At 48.7% G+C, this 15427-nt stretch overlaps 8 protein-coding genes across 8 annotated transcripts; 4 read left to right on the top strand and 4 right to left on the bottom strand.

Moving 5' to 3' along the window:
* The first annotated feature begins 351 nt into the window (after positions 1-351).
* EV420DRAFT_1542147 (uncharacterized protein) lies at positions 352-1507 on the top strand. Its single transcript, XM_060473146.1, has 3 exons — positions 352-790; positions 838-1005; positions 1060-1507. The coding sequence occupies exons 1-3, from the start codon at positions 503-505 to the stop codon at positions 1099-1101; spliced, it is 498 nt and encodes a 165-aa protein (XP_060330687.1). The 5' UTR covers positions 352-502; the 3' UTR covers positions 1102-1507.
* Positions 1508-2960, bottom strand: EV420DRAFT_1764083 (uncharacterized protein). The gene is made up of 3 exons (XM_060480766.1): positions 2655-2960; positions 2500-2604; positions 1508-2444 (listed from the first exon to the last, which is right to left on the bottom strand). The coding sequence occupies exons 1-3, from the start codon at positions 2778-2780 to the stop codon at positions 1923-1925; spliced, it is 753 nt and encodes a 250-aa protein (XP_060330686.1). The 5' UTR covers positions 2781-2960; the 3' UTR covers positions 1508-1922.
* Positions 2961-3067: 107 nt separating this feature from the next.
* Positions 3068-4076, top strand: EV420DRAFT_1764082 (uncharacterized protein; the record flags this gene model as incomplete). Its single annotated transcript, XM_060480765.1, has 3 exons — positions 3068-3326; positions 3377-3481; positions 3537-4076. The coding sequence occupies exons 1-3, from the start codon at positions 3225-3227 to the stop codon at positions 4074-4076; spliced, it is 747 nt and encodes a 248-aa protein (XP_060330685.1). The 5' UTR covers positions 3068-3224.
* A 4240-nt stretch (positions 4077-8316) lies between these two features.
* EV420DRAFT_1680369 (uncharacterized protein) lies at positions 8317-9030 on the top strand (the record flags this gene model as incomplete). Its single annotated transcript, XM_060479209.1, has 2 exons — positions 8317-8756; positions 8809-9030. The coding sequence occupies 2 exons, from the start codon at positions 8317-8319 to the stop codon at positions 8993-8995; spliced, it is 627 nt and encodes a 208-aa protein (XP_060330684.1). The 3' UTR covers positions 8996-9030.
* Positions 9031-9095: 65 nt separating this feature from the next.
* Positions 9096-9466, bottom strand: EV420DRAFT_1542118 (uncharacterized protein). Its single transcript, XM_060473145.1, has one exon. The coding sequence runs from the start codon at positions 9393-9395 to the stop codon at positions 9156-9158; it is 240 nt and encodes a 79-aa protein (XP_060330683.1). The 5' UTR covers positions 9396-9466; the 3' UTR covers positions 9096-9155.
* On the bottom strand, positions 9204-10126 carry EV420DRAFT_1542116 (uncharacterized protein). The gene is made up of 2 exons (XM_060473144.1): positions 10058-10126; positions 9204-10005 (listed from the first exon to the last, which is right to left on the bottom strand). Exons 1-2 carry the CDS (start codon positions 10106-10108, stop codon positions 9466-9468), a joined length of 591 nt encoding a protein of 196 aa, XP_060330682.1. The 5' UTR covers positions 10109-10126; the 3' UTR covers positions 9204-9465.
* Positions 10127-11700: 1574 nt separating this feature from the next.
* On the top strand, positions 11701-12391 carry EV420DRAFT_354771 (uncharacterized protein). The gene is made up of 3 exons (XM_060481820.1): positions 11701-11734; positions 11787-12243; positions 12294-12391. The coding sequence occupies exon 2, from the start codon at positions 11934-11936 to the stop codon at positions 12240-12242; it is 309 nt and encodes a 102-aa protein (XP_060330681.1). The 5' UTR covers positions 11701-11734; positions 11787-11933; the 3' UTR covers position 12243; positions 12294-12391.
* Positions 12392-12834: 443 nt separating this feature from the next.
* Positions 12835-14118, bottom strand: EV420DRAFT_1680366 (uncharacterized protein; the record flags this gene model as incomplete). Its single annotated transcript, XM_060479208.1, has 5 exons — positions 12835-12852; positions 12881-13341; positions 13427-13468; positions 13880-14056; positions 14094-14118. The coding sequence occupies 5 exons, from the start codon at positions 14116-14118 to the stop codon at positions 12835-12837; spliced, it is 723 nt and encodes a 240-aa protein (XP_060330680.1).
* Between the last annotated feature and the right edge of the window lie 1309 nt (positions 14119-15427).

Below are 15427 nucleotides of genomic sequence, written 5' to 3'. Positions count from 1 at the left end.
ACCTTCAATTTCAGTCAGGGTTCGATGTATCTTGTACTGGTGGAGGATTCAGAAGGAAATGAAGGATACTGAAGCTAGACTTGGATTCAGTAATGGTGCGTATATAATACATTGCTTTATTTTTGTATCTAGAGTGCGTAGCCGACCTGAAGCAAGTACGCGTGCGCATAGCCATGTCACTCGACACCGCGCACCATCCCCAGGATGAGATTGATACCCCGCGTCAACGCAATCTGCCATCGTTCCAGTACCGCTTGCAGGAAAGTGCAACCCTGTCGAGACGACGGTGATTGCTGACCCTGCTGAGTGTGCGCGCAGGAGGAGGAGCGGCAGGCGGAGATACGTCGCGTGAAGGAGGAGCAGAGGCGCGTGAAGGAGCAGGAGGAAAGGGACCGGCGTGCGAGGATTGAGCGGGATATGCGCATGGGCACAGGCTAGGCGTCGCAAGAAAGAAGCTGAGGAGAGAGCCGAGGAGAAGAAGCGCGAGTTGGCGGAGAGGCGTATGAGGGAGAGGGAGGAGCGTTCGGAGGAGCATCGCCGTTTGGAACAGTGGCTTGCTGAGCAAGCAAGGATCAAGGAGGAAGAGCTTAGGAGAGAGGATGCTGAGAGGGCCAGGGAGCGGGCCGAACGCAATAAGAGGGTAGAACAGATGGCGGCCTGGGTCAAGCGGGATAAGACAGAAAGCATGCTCACCGGCTGGGCTACCATTCAGATCAACGACTCCCTTGTCTGGCGGAGGAGGTACTACAAGTTTATCGGCGATACCATGTTTTTCTATCGCAGTCCCAAGGTAAGCCTATCACTTCATTTCTTCGGCTCGCCTTCTCATAAAACCAGGACATGAACCAAGTCCTTGATCAAATCCAACTCCGCGGAAAACTCAACGGACTCAAAGAGTGGAACGACGGCTACGAAGAACTCAAAGCTATACCCAACTCTTTTGCTATTGAATTCAAGGACCAACGTGGGCCGTGTGCGATGTTTTGTGATACCGAGGAAGAAAAGGTGTGTCTTGTCGTTCGCCTGCCTCCTGCTCCCTCGCTGACCGCCTGTCATAAGGATAAATTGTTAGGTGTTTTGCATTATACCGCTGGACTGTGATTGGAACATGCCCTCTTCGCGTCCTTTTACTATCTTTATACCACATGCCTATGCACTGTATATCATCATCCCTCTTTGGTATCTTACTTTGATCTCCACAACATACACGTACTTCTTGTACTAGTAACGCTCAAACTGTCTCGCCGTGAAGTTCTTTACGCGACCCTCGAGGATGTGAGGAATGTGAGGGCGGGATAAAATTAGATACGCTTGACTTGAATGCTTTTGTAATCCGAGTCGTATGTTCTCAAGATACGAGAGGTGGTTTGCCTAACAAATCCAAGCAAGCGCACAGGAGCAACAGTTTGAGAGCTACGAAGTAGATCATAGTATCATCATGTATTTTCTAAAACGAGGACCACTCAGAATAAGAACTTGAAGAAAACATGGCGTCCGAATTCCCAGAGTTATTGGACGCGTCGGGCGCTCACTCAGATAATAATCATAGAAACACCAAAGCAATTCAATTATAAAACATTTCGACAGCAACAAAAAGTAAAAAATTGTAATGAACATGAATTGTTAGGCCAAAGCAAAATATCCGAGGGAAAACATAGAAAAAGGAAAAGAAAGACGGCAACTAGAGACAGCAATCAACAAACTAGAGAATTTAAGCAACAGCAATAGTGGGGTGACGATAGGTAAAGAAAGAGTCGAGCCGAAAAAATATAGAAATGAGAATACACCACCTGAGAAATCTATTGGATATCTTCGATGGTTGTCGATGCGCAGATAGGAAGGGGAAGAGTACATGGACTGGTATTGCGTTCCGAGGATCCGGAGAATGTGAGAAATTTGTAGGAAGCTATCGCGGTCATGGACTAGATGTACGGGTCCGACCCAGCCTCAGTGTGTGGTGAATAATACTGATAACCAAAACTCTCGCCCATCGCACTGACGTCTGCTTGATGAGCATAGGGATTGACCATAGAATGGCCTGGGTATTGAACGAAGTAATGGTCTGGGCTATAACCCTGGACCTGAACATCCGATTGAATACCGGATGGGGTGTGACTGGTCGAAGGAGAGGGTATGTATGGAGCGAGTGGAATGTTGCCTGCATCATTGTAAGGGCCAGGGGAGAAAATAGGCGCAGTATTGATCGGGGTGAGGTTTGCGTCGCGAGAAAAGGTGTCGGTATTGGCATTGGAATTGACGAACAGCGTGAATGTACTGTTGACGATGTCGTTGGAAAAGTTGATCACGTCGACACCATGAAAGGCAACATTATTTCCCCGGGAATTGTCCAACACGTTCCACGGCTCCCCAATACGATATGCGTTATCGGCAACGATGTGATCGCAAAGCTGAGCTTCACACGTGCAACGTTGTGCAAGAGGCGTCTATAATGTATGCAGCGTGAATTCAAGTTACCGTGCACAGTAGGGAGGGGCATACCTTTTGAACATACGCGGCACATTGAGCTGGGGGATGATGATTCACGACCATCGAAACGTAGTCGACATGGGCGTGAATACCGTGTCCGCACTGGCCACAGATGTACTGGAAGATTGTGAGCACGGGAATATGGGTGAAGATGGACGAGAGCCTACCGGGTCTAACGGAAGCGACACGAACCATGGACACTGACATTGTTGGGTATTGTCAGTGATATGGATGCATCGTTCTCGAGACGGTAGGACTACAGAAGACATTAATGATTGAATGAGGGCTGCCATGGAAATCAAGGTTCATATCGGTACACTTATATAATGGACTAGAGGTAGATACAGCAGATGTTAAGAAGTGTGAATTGGGTTTGTTTCTGAACGTGACCAGTGTTGACCGCGAAAATAGGCTGCCGATGCGCTTGGAAGTCGGCAGAACCACTTAGTGGACCACTATATCTGCACAGCCACCCATAACAATCGTGGGTATCACTTGTGATGTAACGTCACTCGACCCTTGTCGCCGTTATCGATGACAAATTGCATCGATTATGGGTGGCTGTGCGGATTGCTCAGATCTGAAAGGGCGATCATGCCGGTGGCATATTCCTAACTTTTGCAAGCAGTGTTTCTTGCCGCATCTACCTTGTCGACTATTATTTACATAAAGTGCAGCGAGATGAATCTCAATTTCCATTGCATCTTTGCATACCACCGGCACTCGTCCAATCAGCAATGTCTTCAGCAGTCCTACCGTCTCGAGAACGATGCGTCCATATCACTGATAACACCCAACAATGTCAGTGTCCATGGTTCGTCTCAATTCTGTTAGACCCGGTAGGCTCCCGTCCATCTTTGTCCATATTCCCGTTCTCATGTTCTTCCAGTACATCTGTGGCCAGTGCGGACACGGTATTCACGCCCATGTCGACTACGTTTCGATGGTCGTGAATCATTATCCCCCGACTCAGTGTGCTGCGTATGTCCAAAAGGTGCGTTGTTCTTCATTCCACACGATCCCTAGAACTCACGCTGTGTTGTCTATAGACGCCTCTTGCACAACGTTGCACATGTGAAGCTCAGCTTTGCGATCACGTCGCCATCAATAACCTGTTTCGTCATGCGGATCCGTCGAGCGTGTTGGACAATTTCGCGGGAAATAATGACACTTCTTATAGTGTCGACGCGATCAGCTTTTCCAACGACTTCGTCAACAGTACATTCACGCCGTTCGTCAATTCCAATGCCAATACCGACACCTTTTCTCGCGACGCAAACCTCACCCCGATCAATACTGCGCCTATTTTCTCCCCTGGCCCTTACAATGATGCAGGCAACATTCCACTCGCTCCATACATACCCTCTCCTTCGACCAGTCACACCCCATCCGGTATTCAATCGGATGTCGCTCAGGTCCAAGCTTATAGCTCAGACCATTACTTTGTTCAATACGCAGGCCATTTCATGGACAATCCTTATGCTCATCAGCCAGACGGTGGTGCGACGGGTGAGAATTTCGATCATCAGTATCGTTCCCCAAATGCGAATGGTGCGACACCTGAGGCCAGGTCGGGCTCGTACATCTAGTCCATGACCGTGATAGCTTCCTAGATGTTTCTTTCATTCTCTGGATCCTCGGCTCGCCCACTCCCAGTTCGCGTACTCATCCCCTTCCTATCTGCGCATCGACGCGCATCCATGACAACATCCAAAAAATCGCTCACAAGGTATTTTTCATTCTTATTTTCTTCCAACTCAGCCCTTCCTTCACCCATCGTCACCCCATTGTTGTACAAGTTCCCTAGTTTGTTGATTGCTGTCTCTAGTTGCTATCTTTCATTTCCTTCTCTATGTTTTCCATTGGATCTTTTGCTTCAGCTTACAATTCATGTCCATTACGATTTTTACTTTTGGTTGCTGTCGAAACGTTTTATAATCAAATTGCTTTGGAGTTTTTATATTATCATCTGAGTGTACGCCATGGAGCCAGCACGCCCGATCACTTTGGGATTCATGTACCATGTTTTTTTCTTAATCTAAGTGGCCCTCGTCTTTGTATAATATATGATGAAACCGTGATAGCTTCTTATCACCGTTCCCACAAATGGTGTAAGATATATGGCTGACGGAGAATTGATGAACGCGCTTATCAATATATCTTTGCTATTGAGAGTTATCCATACAAGCGTCATGTATTCACAGCACTGGGACGAAGCGGATTAGGACCAACGGCGTGATCGGCAAGATCCACCGAACATGTACATCCCTGACTCGTGTACGTCTAGGTCCAAAAGTCAGCCCGCGAACGGACTTGAAGGAAAATAGCGTACCGTTTGGGAAAATGCTGCGCACCCTGTTGACGGGTAGGAGTACACTTACGAGTATAGACACTTGTCGGCGTGCGAGTGGATGTCGTGGTTGTATGTAGCACTCGAACTACGATGGTATGGTTAGGGAGGAGAAGGACTGTATGGGTGCTCTTACCTGGAGGTACAAGACCACCGTGCAGGGAAGAGTGAAGCACGGGCACTAATAGATTTGAGTATTAGTGACTCGGGTGCACTATCCTCTGCAATATGCAGTAGGCAACGTGAAGAGACTGGTACGACATTTGGAGGAGTACTGGAGGTGGTACGCTTCTGGTGCTTTCGCGTGATTCACTGCCCAAGATAGCAAGCCGACTACCAAACCCAGACGACCCAGTCGAACGAGCTTCCAAATCTGGTCAGCCGTTCTCGTTCTCAACGAAATCGTTCGCAAAAGAAACCCGAGGAAAGAAAGAGAATGGCCCGAACGAGATGAAAATCCCCATTTCGAGTGTCGCGATGTATGTTCATCTTGATTCTTCCCTGCATCCTCGAGTTGTGGGAACGAATCTCTATAGAATTTGCGACAGGGGCATCGTAAGTCAGCCCCAAAAGGACAGGAAAGGATAGAACGCCGCAGTCCTATGATAAACAGTGAACACAAAATCACTGTAATCAACACTCGGTTGGAAGAGCGTGTTATAAACGCAATACTAGAACAAAGCAATGAGTCGAAACAGAAATTTTGTTGGATGAGAATCATCAAACTGACGGCAAAATATCTGCGGACACGAAGGAGAGCCGGATAAACATCTATCGCTTCTACCTCCCCTGTACACGTTCTCCCAGCAAAATGTTCGGGCTACAGTCCGGACGACACCACTAGGATGGGAATCGGAGTGGACTGCTTTTACAGAGCTGAAGGCTGGAGTATAGCTTCAAGTCCCCCATACTGCGCTTGTTCGCCCCGTGGTATGGAAGGGAAAGCTGGTAGTTGTAAGTGGTAGAAGATAGGATCATTGCAGTTGAGTGTTACACATGTAAGGCCGGAGGCGACAAAGTTTCTTCGTTTGATTCTTCTGCCTATGTCCTGAGAATGAAATTCCTGACTTCTTACACGAAAAAGTGATACACACCTCTGCATCCAACACTACTATGTAGCCTGCATTCAATTCGCTATCGCAGGTTTACCGGCCTTGCAGTCATCATCGGGGAGTATTTAGAGACTACGGAGGGATAGTAAGACTTCAGAATTGAGATGATCCGTGCCAGTCTATCGTGATTACCCTTCCCAGAACCACAAAAAATATGCAGCCCAGTGGATGGTCGCGGATTATGGAAAAGGACAGCAGGTCAAAGAACCTGCGAGGGAAACGCATCACATCATCAGAAAAACTGTCAGATGAACCATTGTGGGTCGTCTATTAGTCTCTCGTAGAAAGACGGTACATACATGAATAGTCTGTTGCTTAATTAGCTAATTCTATTTCGCACAGTGCCGATTGCCTTGAATGGGGCGCCAGTACGTCGAGTCCGATAAATCCTGGTATGAGAGGAAAGAGAACCGTGGGAATCTCACTGTCGGTCCGTTTTCCGAACTCGTCGGGCTTCATCTTCGAATGTCAATCCTGCTCAGCTCCCAGCCGCAGTTTCCATTACCTTGCTGGAAAGCAAGGTCTCCGCGATCCTAGTCATTTGCTAGCCGAAACTTGTAATGGGAAAATAAATGTCAACAACAGCGGACTCTCGCAATGAAGAGGGTCCTAGACTATAGGACAGATTTTAGTTTGAAGACCAGTTCCCGGCTTCCCTCTCTCCCTTCCTCCTCCCCTTCTCGCTCTCACTCTCGACGTCACCAGACTCCCTCACACTGCTAGTCATCCGTATCTGGTATCGATGTCAGGAAATGCCAGAACGAGCTGGTTGATTTTGTGACCAAGGTCACACCCGCAGCATGAGCTTTTTTTCTTCTTTTCCACCGCCATCGAACGATGGCAAGTCGTTTGATATTTGGACTCGTTTTTTCTGTGTACTAATTTTCCATTTTTAACAGATTTTACTGTGTTGTATGCGAGTTTAGGACGCGCCGCGCTCTGTACTACTGCCGCCATCCTTGTACGACGAGCTCTGCGAAGGTGTGGACTCGGTGGGAAAACGATGGAATTCGACGAGCATGCAGGAGAGAAGTATACGACGAGGACCGTTATTGATGGAGGGTGAACAGGAGGGTATGTCCTCCGTTTTCAGGTGTATGATCTAATGACATCCTACAAGTCCAGGACGTACGAAAAGCTCGGTATCAAGACCACGGTCGAGTCAAGAGGGTAATTTGAGGGCGGGGATCATTGCGCGGACAACGGTGGTGGACGGAGGGGTGCGTGGAGATGCGGGGACGGACGAAGACCGAAGAGTGGTAAGTCTTCTTACTTCTCATGCGCACTCAGGAGTCCTCACCCTCCGCAGAGATCGACGTTGATCCCTCCCCTCCAGTTGACGTGACAGCATCCTCATTCACTTGGTATGGACGACGCGCCTAGCTGTTGACGTGCTGACACGGACTGTACGCCAGAAAACTGGGATTTTGTTTCGAGACGACGGATCATCGTCCCGCGAGCAAGGTCAGGTGTGAACATATGAAGACGGAGTTAAGGATGAGGTGGAGCACTGAGCATGAGAAAGATGGCGGAACGGAGGATGATGCGGGCGGCTGCTGCACCAGAAATTGTAAGTTCATACGCTCGCCATCTCCATGATTCAAGGACCCACTAGTCTGTAGTGTTAGCTACACGACTTTTTCTTCTCCTTCGAGAGACGACCTGCCGGCGACATGTCGAACCAGTCGAAGCTTTGCCTTGGGGGAAATTTGGCCCGAGACGATGTATCGTCGTCCGGCGAGCAAGTTCTGGAGTATGACGGTACTGGGAGGAAGACAACGCGGGAGGGAGGATGTGTGCACATGCGTGCACGGAGGGTAAGTCTACTTTTTTCTGAGTCCGGCTATGACCGTCTGACCTTCAATTTCAGTTCGGACTGGATGCGTCTTGTACTGACTAAAGCTAGACTTGGATTCAGTAATGGTGTGTATATAATACAATGCTTTATTTTTGTATCTAGAGTGCATAGCCAATCTGAAGCAAGTGCGCATGCACGTAGCCATGTCACACCCTGCGTCGAAGCAGTCCGCCTCCCTGCAAGCCATGCCTCTGTTCATGCTAATGATCTGGATAGCAGCCCATCCGGTGAGCATGCTTTCTGTCTTATCCCGCTTGACCCGGGCCGCCATATGCTCTACCCTCTTGTGGCGTTCGGTCCGCTCCTTGGCTCTCTCAGCCTCCTCTCTCCTGAGCTCTTCCTCCTTGATCCTCGCCTGTTCCGCACGTCACTGCTCCAGCCAGCGATGCTCCTCGAGATGCTTCTCCCTCTCCCGCACGCACCTCTCGGCCAACTCACGCTTCTTCTCCTTCTCCTCCTCCTCGGCTGGCTCCTCGGCCTCTTTCTTGCGTCACCTAGCCTCTGTACTCATGCGTATATCCCGTAGTCCCTCCCTCCTCGACATAGAGTGGAGACGATGGCACAATCATTCACTCGTGGAAAGGGAGTCGGCGTCGATTCTTCCCCTCTTTCATTCAGAGGATATTTACTCTTGCTCTTCTGACTCTACTGTTCGTCTCCTCCCTACGCTGGGACATCCATCACCACGATACCTATCCCAGTCCTATTTACTTGATATCTTCGTATCTGCTGAATGGAAACTGTCATCTCACCTCGCTCGGAAGTACAATGCTATCATTCGGAGTCTATATGGGTTGGTTTTTCTTTTAAAAAAAGACGCATTCCGTCAATGGCGAACTCGTGTCATTATTCACAACCACAAGAACTCAAAGCTATTCTCAACTCTTTTGCTATTTATTTCGAGGACCACGCGCCTTGTGCGATGTTTCGTGATGCCGAGGAAGAAAAGGTTCGTCTTTTGTAGTCTGCTTCCTGTTCTCTCGCTGACTGTCTGTCATAAGGATAAATTGTTGGATGTCTTGTATTAAACCGCTGGACTGTAATTGGAACATGTTCCTGTTCACGTCCTTTTACCATCTATGTACCACATACCTATGCACTGTATATCGTCATCCCTCTTTCATATCTGATCTTCACAACATACACGTAATTCTTGTAGCTCTCATAATATCATCATGTATTGTCTAAAATTAGGGCCACTCGGATAAGAACTTGAAGAAAACATGGCGCATGATTTCCCAGATTTGTTGGGCGCATCGGGCGCTCACTCAGATAATAATCACATAAACTCCAAAGCAATTCGATTATAAATTATTTCGACAGCAAACATACGTAAAAATCGTAATGGTCATGAATTGTAGGTCAAAGCAAAAAAAAAAAAGATGGAAAAACATAGAGAAGGAAATGAAAGATAGCAACTAGAGACAGCATTCAACAAACTAGGGAATTTGTGCAACAGTGAGGTGACGATGGGTGAAGGAAGGGTTGAGCCGAAAGAATATACGAATGAGAATACAATGCGCGAGCAATTTATTGGATGTTGTTTTGGATGGTCGTCGATGCCCAGATAGGAAGGGGATGAGTACATGGACTGGCAGAGGGCATGCCGAGGATCCAGAGAATGAAAGAAAAATTTAGGAGGCTGTTGAAGTCATGGACTAGATGTATGGGTCCGACCCAGCCTCAGTGTTTGGCGAATAATACTGATAACCAAAACTCTCGCCCATTGCACTGACGTCTGCCTGATGAGCATAGGGATTGACCATGGAATGGCCTGGGTATTGAACGAAGTAATGGTCTGGGCTATAACCCTGGACCTGAACATCCGATTGAATACCGGATGGGGTGTGACTGGTCGAAGGAGAGGGCATGTATGGGGCGAGTGGGATATTGCCGACATCATTGTAAGGGCTAAACGCACGACAGGGACTCGGGGAGAAAGTAGGCGCGGCAGTGGTCGAGGTGAGGTTCGCGTCCTGATGAAAGGTGTCGGTATTGGCATTGGAATTGCCGAACGGCGTGAATGTACTGTTGACGAAGTTGTTGGAAAAGCTGATCGCGTCGACGCTATGAGAAGCGTCATTATTTCCCGCGAAATTGTCGAACACGCTCGACGGCTCCGTATAACGAAACAGGTTATTGATGGCGACGTGATCGGAAAGCCAAACTTCACAGGTGCAACACTGTGTTAAAGGAGTCTATAGCGTACATAGCGTGAGTTTTAGGAATCGTGTGGAATGAGCACCGCACCTTTTGGACATACGCGGCACACTGAGTCGGGGGATAATGGTTGACGACCATCGAAACGTAGTCGACATGCGTGTGAATACCGTGTGCACACTGACCGCAGATGTTCTAGGAGAAAGTGAGAAAGTGGGTAGTATGAACGCAGGTGAATGAGAACCCACAGGGTCTAGCAGGGTCGGCACAAAGCATGAACACTGACAGCGCTGGACGTTGTTAGTGACCTGGATGCATTGTGCTCGGGATGGTAAGAGTGCTGAAGACATCGAGGATTCGACGAGGGCTGGGATGGAAATCGAGATTCATATCTGTACTTATATGATGGACTGGGTAAATCGCAGATAGTCTCCCCTAGGCAGACTCTCAAATCAGGACAGTCGAGATTTGAAAGATCGCAGATGTCATGAAGTTGTTTTAGTTCGTAAGACTGATGTCGACTTGCCAAAACAGGCCAATCGATTCCAGGCACGCACATCCTGTGGTATGTTACATTAGACTCGCTAGCCAGTCGACGTTCACAAGCTTACACCTCGTCACCTCGTAATGAAAATTCCTTATACGGTTGTTTGGTTATTTGGTGTAGTTTGACATGTTTTGACGTAGAGAGGTGAGCACCCAAATGTGATAGCGCAGCCACGTGCCGGCTGGTAAACGAGCCTAGTAGTGGTTACATTAGACTCGCTAGCCAGCCGACGTTCACAAGCTTACACCTCGTAATGGATAGCGCAGCCACGTGGGTGAAACGCCGGCTGGTAAACGAGCCTAATGTTACATTGTTAGTTGGTGCTAAAATTGGGACTCTTCTTCGATAACCTGATCAGGACAACGGTGAGAAGCAACAAAGACCTCCTGCCTCCCCTTCCTTACACGGCTTGGGGGCCAATCTTGGCATTTTAAGTATTGCGACTGATTCATGTCGAGTCAGTGATGCGAGGTGACAGAGCATATGTCGGTGTCCGGAGGACTGTTTCGAGTGAAAGATCCAGATAAACTGGAAAACTGGATTTATTGGCCACCTCTGCTGATACAGCTCAGGTAAATAAGCGCAAAAGATAAATACCGATAGTGGACACCCCCCCAACCCGTGTGTTCTGGGTCCGAGTTTGGCGTTGTATTCAGTACACGATACGCCGCAGTAACACCAGTATCATTGGACATTAGGTTGCTCGTCATAACAGCTCGCCTTTGATGCTTGATCGTCGCGCGAAGCGCCGTTATTGCGAAATTGACGAAGAGGATAGGACAGATTTTGGTTTGAAGACCAGCTCCCAGCTTCCCTCTCTCCCTTCCTCCTTCTTTCTCCTCCCCTTCTCGCTCTCACTCTCGACGTCGCCAGACTCCCTCACACTGCTAGCCATCTGTAGTCGGTCGGGAAATGCCAGAACGAGCGGCCCGGCTGCTGGTTGATTCTGTGACCAACGTCACACCTGCGGCGTGAACTTTTCCATTTCTCCACCCCATCGAGCGATGGCAAGTCGTTTGATATTCGGGCTCGTTTTCTTCTGCATGCTAATTTTCTATTTTTAACAGATTTTACTGTCTTGTATCTGAGGGTAGGCCGCCCCTCGCTCGCCACCATCCTTGTATGGCGGACTCTGCGAACGTGGGCACTCGGCGGGAAAACGATGGAGTCGTGGGAGAGAGGTACACTAGGATAATCAATGGTGCAGTGTGAACGGGTGGGTATGTCCTCCGTTTTCAGGTGTATGACGTTTAATCTAATGACACCTACAAGTCCAGAACGTGCGAAAAGTTCGGTATCAAGACCACAGTCGAGTCAAGAGAGTAATTTATAGCAATTTTGAAAAATGATGAGATTCCTGAAAAGAATCAAAAAATTTTGGCCACGCTAAAAGACTTCCGAACCCGCACCCAGAGGCTTATGACGATCGACGTCATAGGTTGTCTCAGATGGCGCGCGCTGAGATCGGGCTGGTATTTGATAGTTTTGGTCGCGCCAAAACTTTTTTATTTTATTTTGAGAATCTCATCATTTTTCGAAATAGCAATAAGTGCGGGAATCATTGCGGGGGCAACGGTGGTCGATGGAGGGGTGTGCAGGGATGCAGGGATATATAAAGACCGAAGAGTGGTAAGTCTTCTCACTTCTCGTGCGCACTCAGGAGTCTTCACAGACACCCTCCGCAGAGATCGATGTTGGACCCTCCCCTCCACGTCCTCATTCACTTGATGTGGGTGATGCGCCTGGGCTATTGACACACTGATACGGACTGTACGCCAGGAAACTGGGATTTTGTTTCGAGACGACGGATGGTCGTCCCGCGAGCAAGGTCAGGTGTGAACATGTGAAGACGGAGTTAAGGATGAGGTGGAGCACTGAGCATGAGAAAGATGGCGGAACGGAGGATGATGCGGGCGGCTGCTGCACCAGAAATTGTAAGTTCATACGCTCGCCATCTCCATGATTCAAGGACCCATCAGTCTGTAGTGTTAGCTACACGACTTTTTCTTCTCCTTCGAGAGACGACCTGCCGGCGACATGTCGAACCAGTCGAAGCTTTGCCTTGGGGGAAATTTGGCCCGAGACGATGTATCGTCGTCCGGCGAGCAAGTTCTGGAGTATGACGGTACTGGGAGGAAGACAACGCGGGAGGGAGGATGTGTGCACATGCGTGCACGGAGGGTAAGTTTACTTTTTTCTGAGTCCGGCTATGACCGTCTGACCTTCAATTTCAGTTCGGACTGGATGCGTCTTGTACTGACTAAAGCTAGACTTGGATTCAGTAATGGTGTGTATATAATACAATGCTTTATTTTTGTATCTAGAGTGCATAGCCAATCTGAAGCAAGTGCCATGTCACACCGCACGTCTAAGCAGTCCGCCTCCCTGCGCGCCATCTCCTCTACTGCCCTGCCCTTGTCTCTGCTCGTGCTAATGATCTGAATGGTAGCCCAGCCGATGAGCATGCTTTTTGTCTTATCCCACTTGACTCGGGCCGCCATCTGCTCTACCCTCTTATTGCGTTCGCCCCGCTCCCTGGCTCTCTCAGCCTCCTCTTTCCCGAGTTCTTCCTCCTTGATCCTCGCCTGCTCAGCACGCCACTGCTCTAAATGACGATACTCCTTCAAACGTTTCTCCCTCTCCCTCACCCGCCTCTCGGCCAACTCACGCTTCTTCTCCTCGGCTCTCTCCTCGGCCTCCTTCTTGCGTCGCTTAGCTTCGGTACTCATGCGCATATCTCGCTCAATCCTCGCACGGCGGCCCCTCTCCTCCTGCTCCTCCACGCGCCTCCGTTCCTCCTTCACCCGACGTATACGTGTATAACATCCTGCCCCGCACGTCCGCAAGTTAATGACTCATACATCGTAACACAGGGGAAACGTTCACCAGTTCACATCGCTCTCAACATCTACGATAGTCTCCTACACCCCCAGGGTATCGTCCGCCATCTGGTCCTAGAAATACAGAGGAGAGAAGTTTTCAAAAACAAGGACTGTACGTTGCCATGCACGACAGTTTAGTACTTAGTGACAACGATCCATCTGGTGCAGATTCAATTTGTGATTCGACCGTTGACAGCTGGGGAATTGCCGACACGGTACAATTGGGAGAAGATCTGCACTTGTGCTCTATCAGCCTGCCACGACACCTGCCTGTCTCTCTTCAACAACTCGATGCTTGTTCAAAGTGTGGTTACAGACAATAGGGTTTGTATTCCTCACATCCATGGAGAGGACCTGACTCTCTCATAGCTCACAGCTGATGCTGATTTCAAATTATAGCACCGTTCGTCAAACATGACTCTTCGTTCGTCCTCGACTGCAAATTCCCACATACCCCAATCTTATCGACCACCCCTGATATACTTAGTACGGCTTGTCCAGGGACGTCTGGATAGAAACCGTCCCCTGGGCACAATCTCAGCTCAGGCATCACCCCTCTCCGATGGATTCCTCGACAGTCATCTTGAATAGGACGCTCCGAGTCGCTCTTCTGACTAAACCCATATCGTGGCCGTTGTTTTACAATGTACCCGAGCGTTCCTGGGTTCTCGATATTCCTCCCTACATGGATGCTTACTCGCTCCTCTGACTGGGTACTTCATAATTTGCTTACAAGAAGTTAGACACGGTCCTTGTATCTATAGGAAGGATGCGTGCATCTCTGCCTCGCCTACATCCTTGGATTACACGCTGAGTTATATCTCTACTTCGAACGGTGACGGACTCTTAATATTTTGTCATATCTTATGGATGAAAACCTAGGCACAGTCTCGGCATGTGCATTCCGGGCGTCGACTCTGAATTTATGACTTTCTCCCGTCTTTTATGCAGAGGATGCTCGTTCTTCTCAACCGTACCGTTCGTCTTCTCTCCACCACCTTCCTCTGGCCCCACGATACCTATTCTACCTGATGCCTTCGTATCCACTAAATGGAAACTGTTACCTCACCTCGCTCGGAAGTACTATGCCATCGTTCGGGGCCTATACGGGCTGGTGTTATTAAACGACAGACGTCGTGTCATTATTCACCGCACCCGCGAAGCAGGGCTCACTGTAAAATTCCTCGCAAAGTCTTTGTCGGAGGATTAACTTGGACGTGCTGCATCCGATATAGCCTACGCTTCGGAACACGACACGCTTCTGACTATGGTCCCGAGATAATAAGTGCCTCGCATTGCTCGACTCTGCCACATCCATCCTCGCCTCTTCTGCTGGTCGGTCAATAGAACTCTCGAAATCCTGCGAGTCCCTCCTTCCTTGATACAGAGCGGAGACGAGAGCACAATCGTTCACTCGCGGAAAGGGCGTCGGCGTCGATTTTCCCATCTTTTACGCAGAGGATATTTTGTCATGGATTTCATGTCTTTTCCGGTCTGTACATGAGTCAACACATGCCTACTCTCGGCCTTCCCGGCCTTGACCTCGGCTTACTGGTATTTTCTCTCATTTTCTCTTACTTTCTCTTACTTTCTCCCTTTTTCTTTACAATACTAGAATAATAATGACTCAATTCCTTACTAGTGGTATATAAGTATTGTACTTGTCATTGTATTAGAATCTCAAGCTAATTTTACTCATCTTCGAAGTCCACTTAATTGTGTGAACTAAGCATCTCTGATCGGTTACGCCAAGCGCTTGCCAATCAATTGCTTCCCGACTACGCCTAGCGCTTGTTAACACCCTTACGGATCCCTCTTGGTGGTTGGAACTCGACTTTCGGACATCCTCGCTCACAACTCGGGTTTTACTTGAGTATTCATTACTTCGGGTATTAGCTCAAATTACCCTAATCCTTAACATATTTGCTCTTGCTCTTGCGACTGTACTGTTCGTCTCCTCCCTACGCTGGAACATCCATCACCACGATACCTATTCCAGTCCTATTTACTTGATACCTTCGTATCTGCTGA

Source organism: Desarmillaria tabescens (assembly GCF_030435595.1).
Source record: "Desarmillaria tabescens strain CCBAS 213 chromosome Unknown EV420scaffold_17, whole genome shotgun sequence".
NCBI lineage: Eukaryota > Fungi > Basidiomycota > Agaricomycetes > Agaricales > Physalacriaceae > Desarmillaria > Desarmillaria tabescens.
The sequence above is the reverse complement of the archived record's forward strand: the minus strand, read 5'-3'. Positions and strand labels throughout refer to the sequence as shown.

Bases quoted from the DNA above. Each gene is read 5' to 3' on its own strand.
- EV420DRAFT_1542147 (XM_060473146.1), top strand. From the start codon at position 503: ATGAGGGAGAGGGAGGAGCGTTCGGAGGAGCATCGCCGTTTGGAACAG. The intron at 791-837 runs GTAAGCCTATCA...TCATAAAACCAG, and splicing joins TTTTCTATCGCAGTCCCAAG to GACATGAACCAAGTCCTTGA. The intron at 1,006-1,059 runs GTGTGTCTTGTC...GCCTGTCATAAG, and splicing joins GTGATACCGAGGAAGAAAAG to GATAAATTGTTAGGTGTTTT.
- EV420DRAFT_1764083 (XM_060480766.1), bottom strand. From the start codon at position 2,780: ATGGCAGCCCTCATTCAATCATTAATGTCTTCTGTAGTCCTACCGTCT. The intron at 2,605-2,654 runs GTAGGCTCTCGT...ACAATCTTCCAG, and splicing joins TGTCGCTTCCGTTAGACCCG to TACATCTGTGGCCAGTGCGG. The intron at 2,445-2,499 runs GTATGCCCCTCC...CATACATTATAG, and splicing joins GTGCCGCGTATGTTCAAAAG to ACGCCTCTTGCACAACGTTG.
- EV420DRAFT_1542118 (XM_060473145.1), bottom strand. From the start codon at position 9,395: ATGTACTCATCCCCTTCCTATCTGGGCATCGACGACCATCCAAAACAA.
- EV420DRAFT_1542116 (XM_060473144.1), bottom strand. From the start codon at position 10,108: ATGGTCGTCAACCATTATCCCCCGACTCAGTGTGCCGCGTATGTCCAA. The intron at 10,006-10,057 runs GTGCGGTGCTCA...TGTACGCTATAG, and splicing joins GTGCCGCGTATGTCCAAAAG to ACTCCTTTAACACAGTGTTG.
- EV420DRAFT_354771 (XM_060481820.1), top strand. From the start codon at position 11,934: ATGACGATCGACGTCATAGGTTGTCTCAGATGGCGCGCGCTGAGATCG.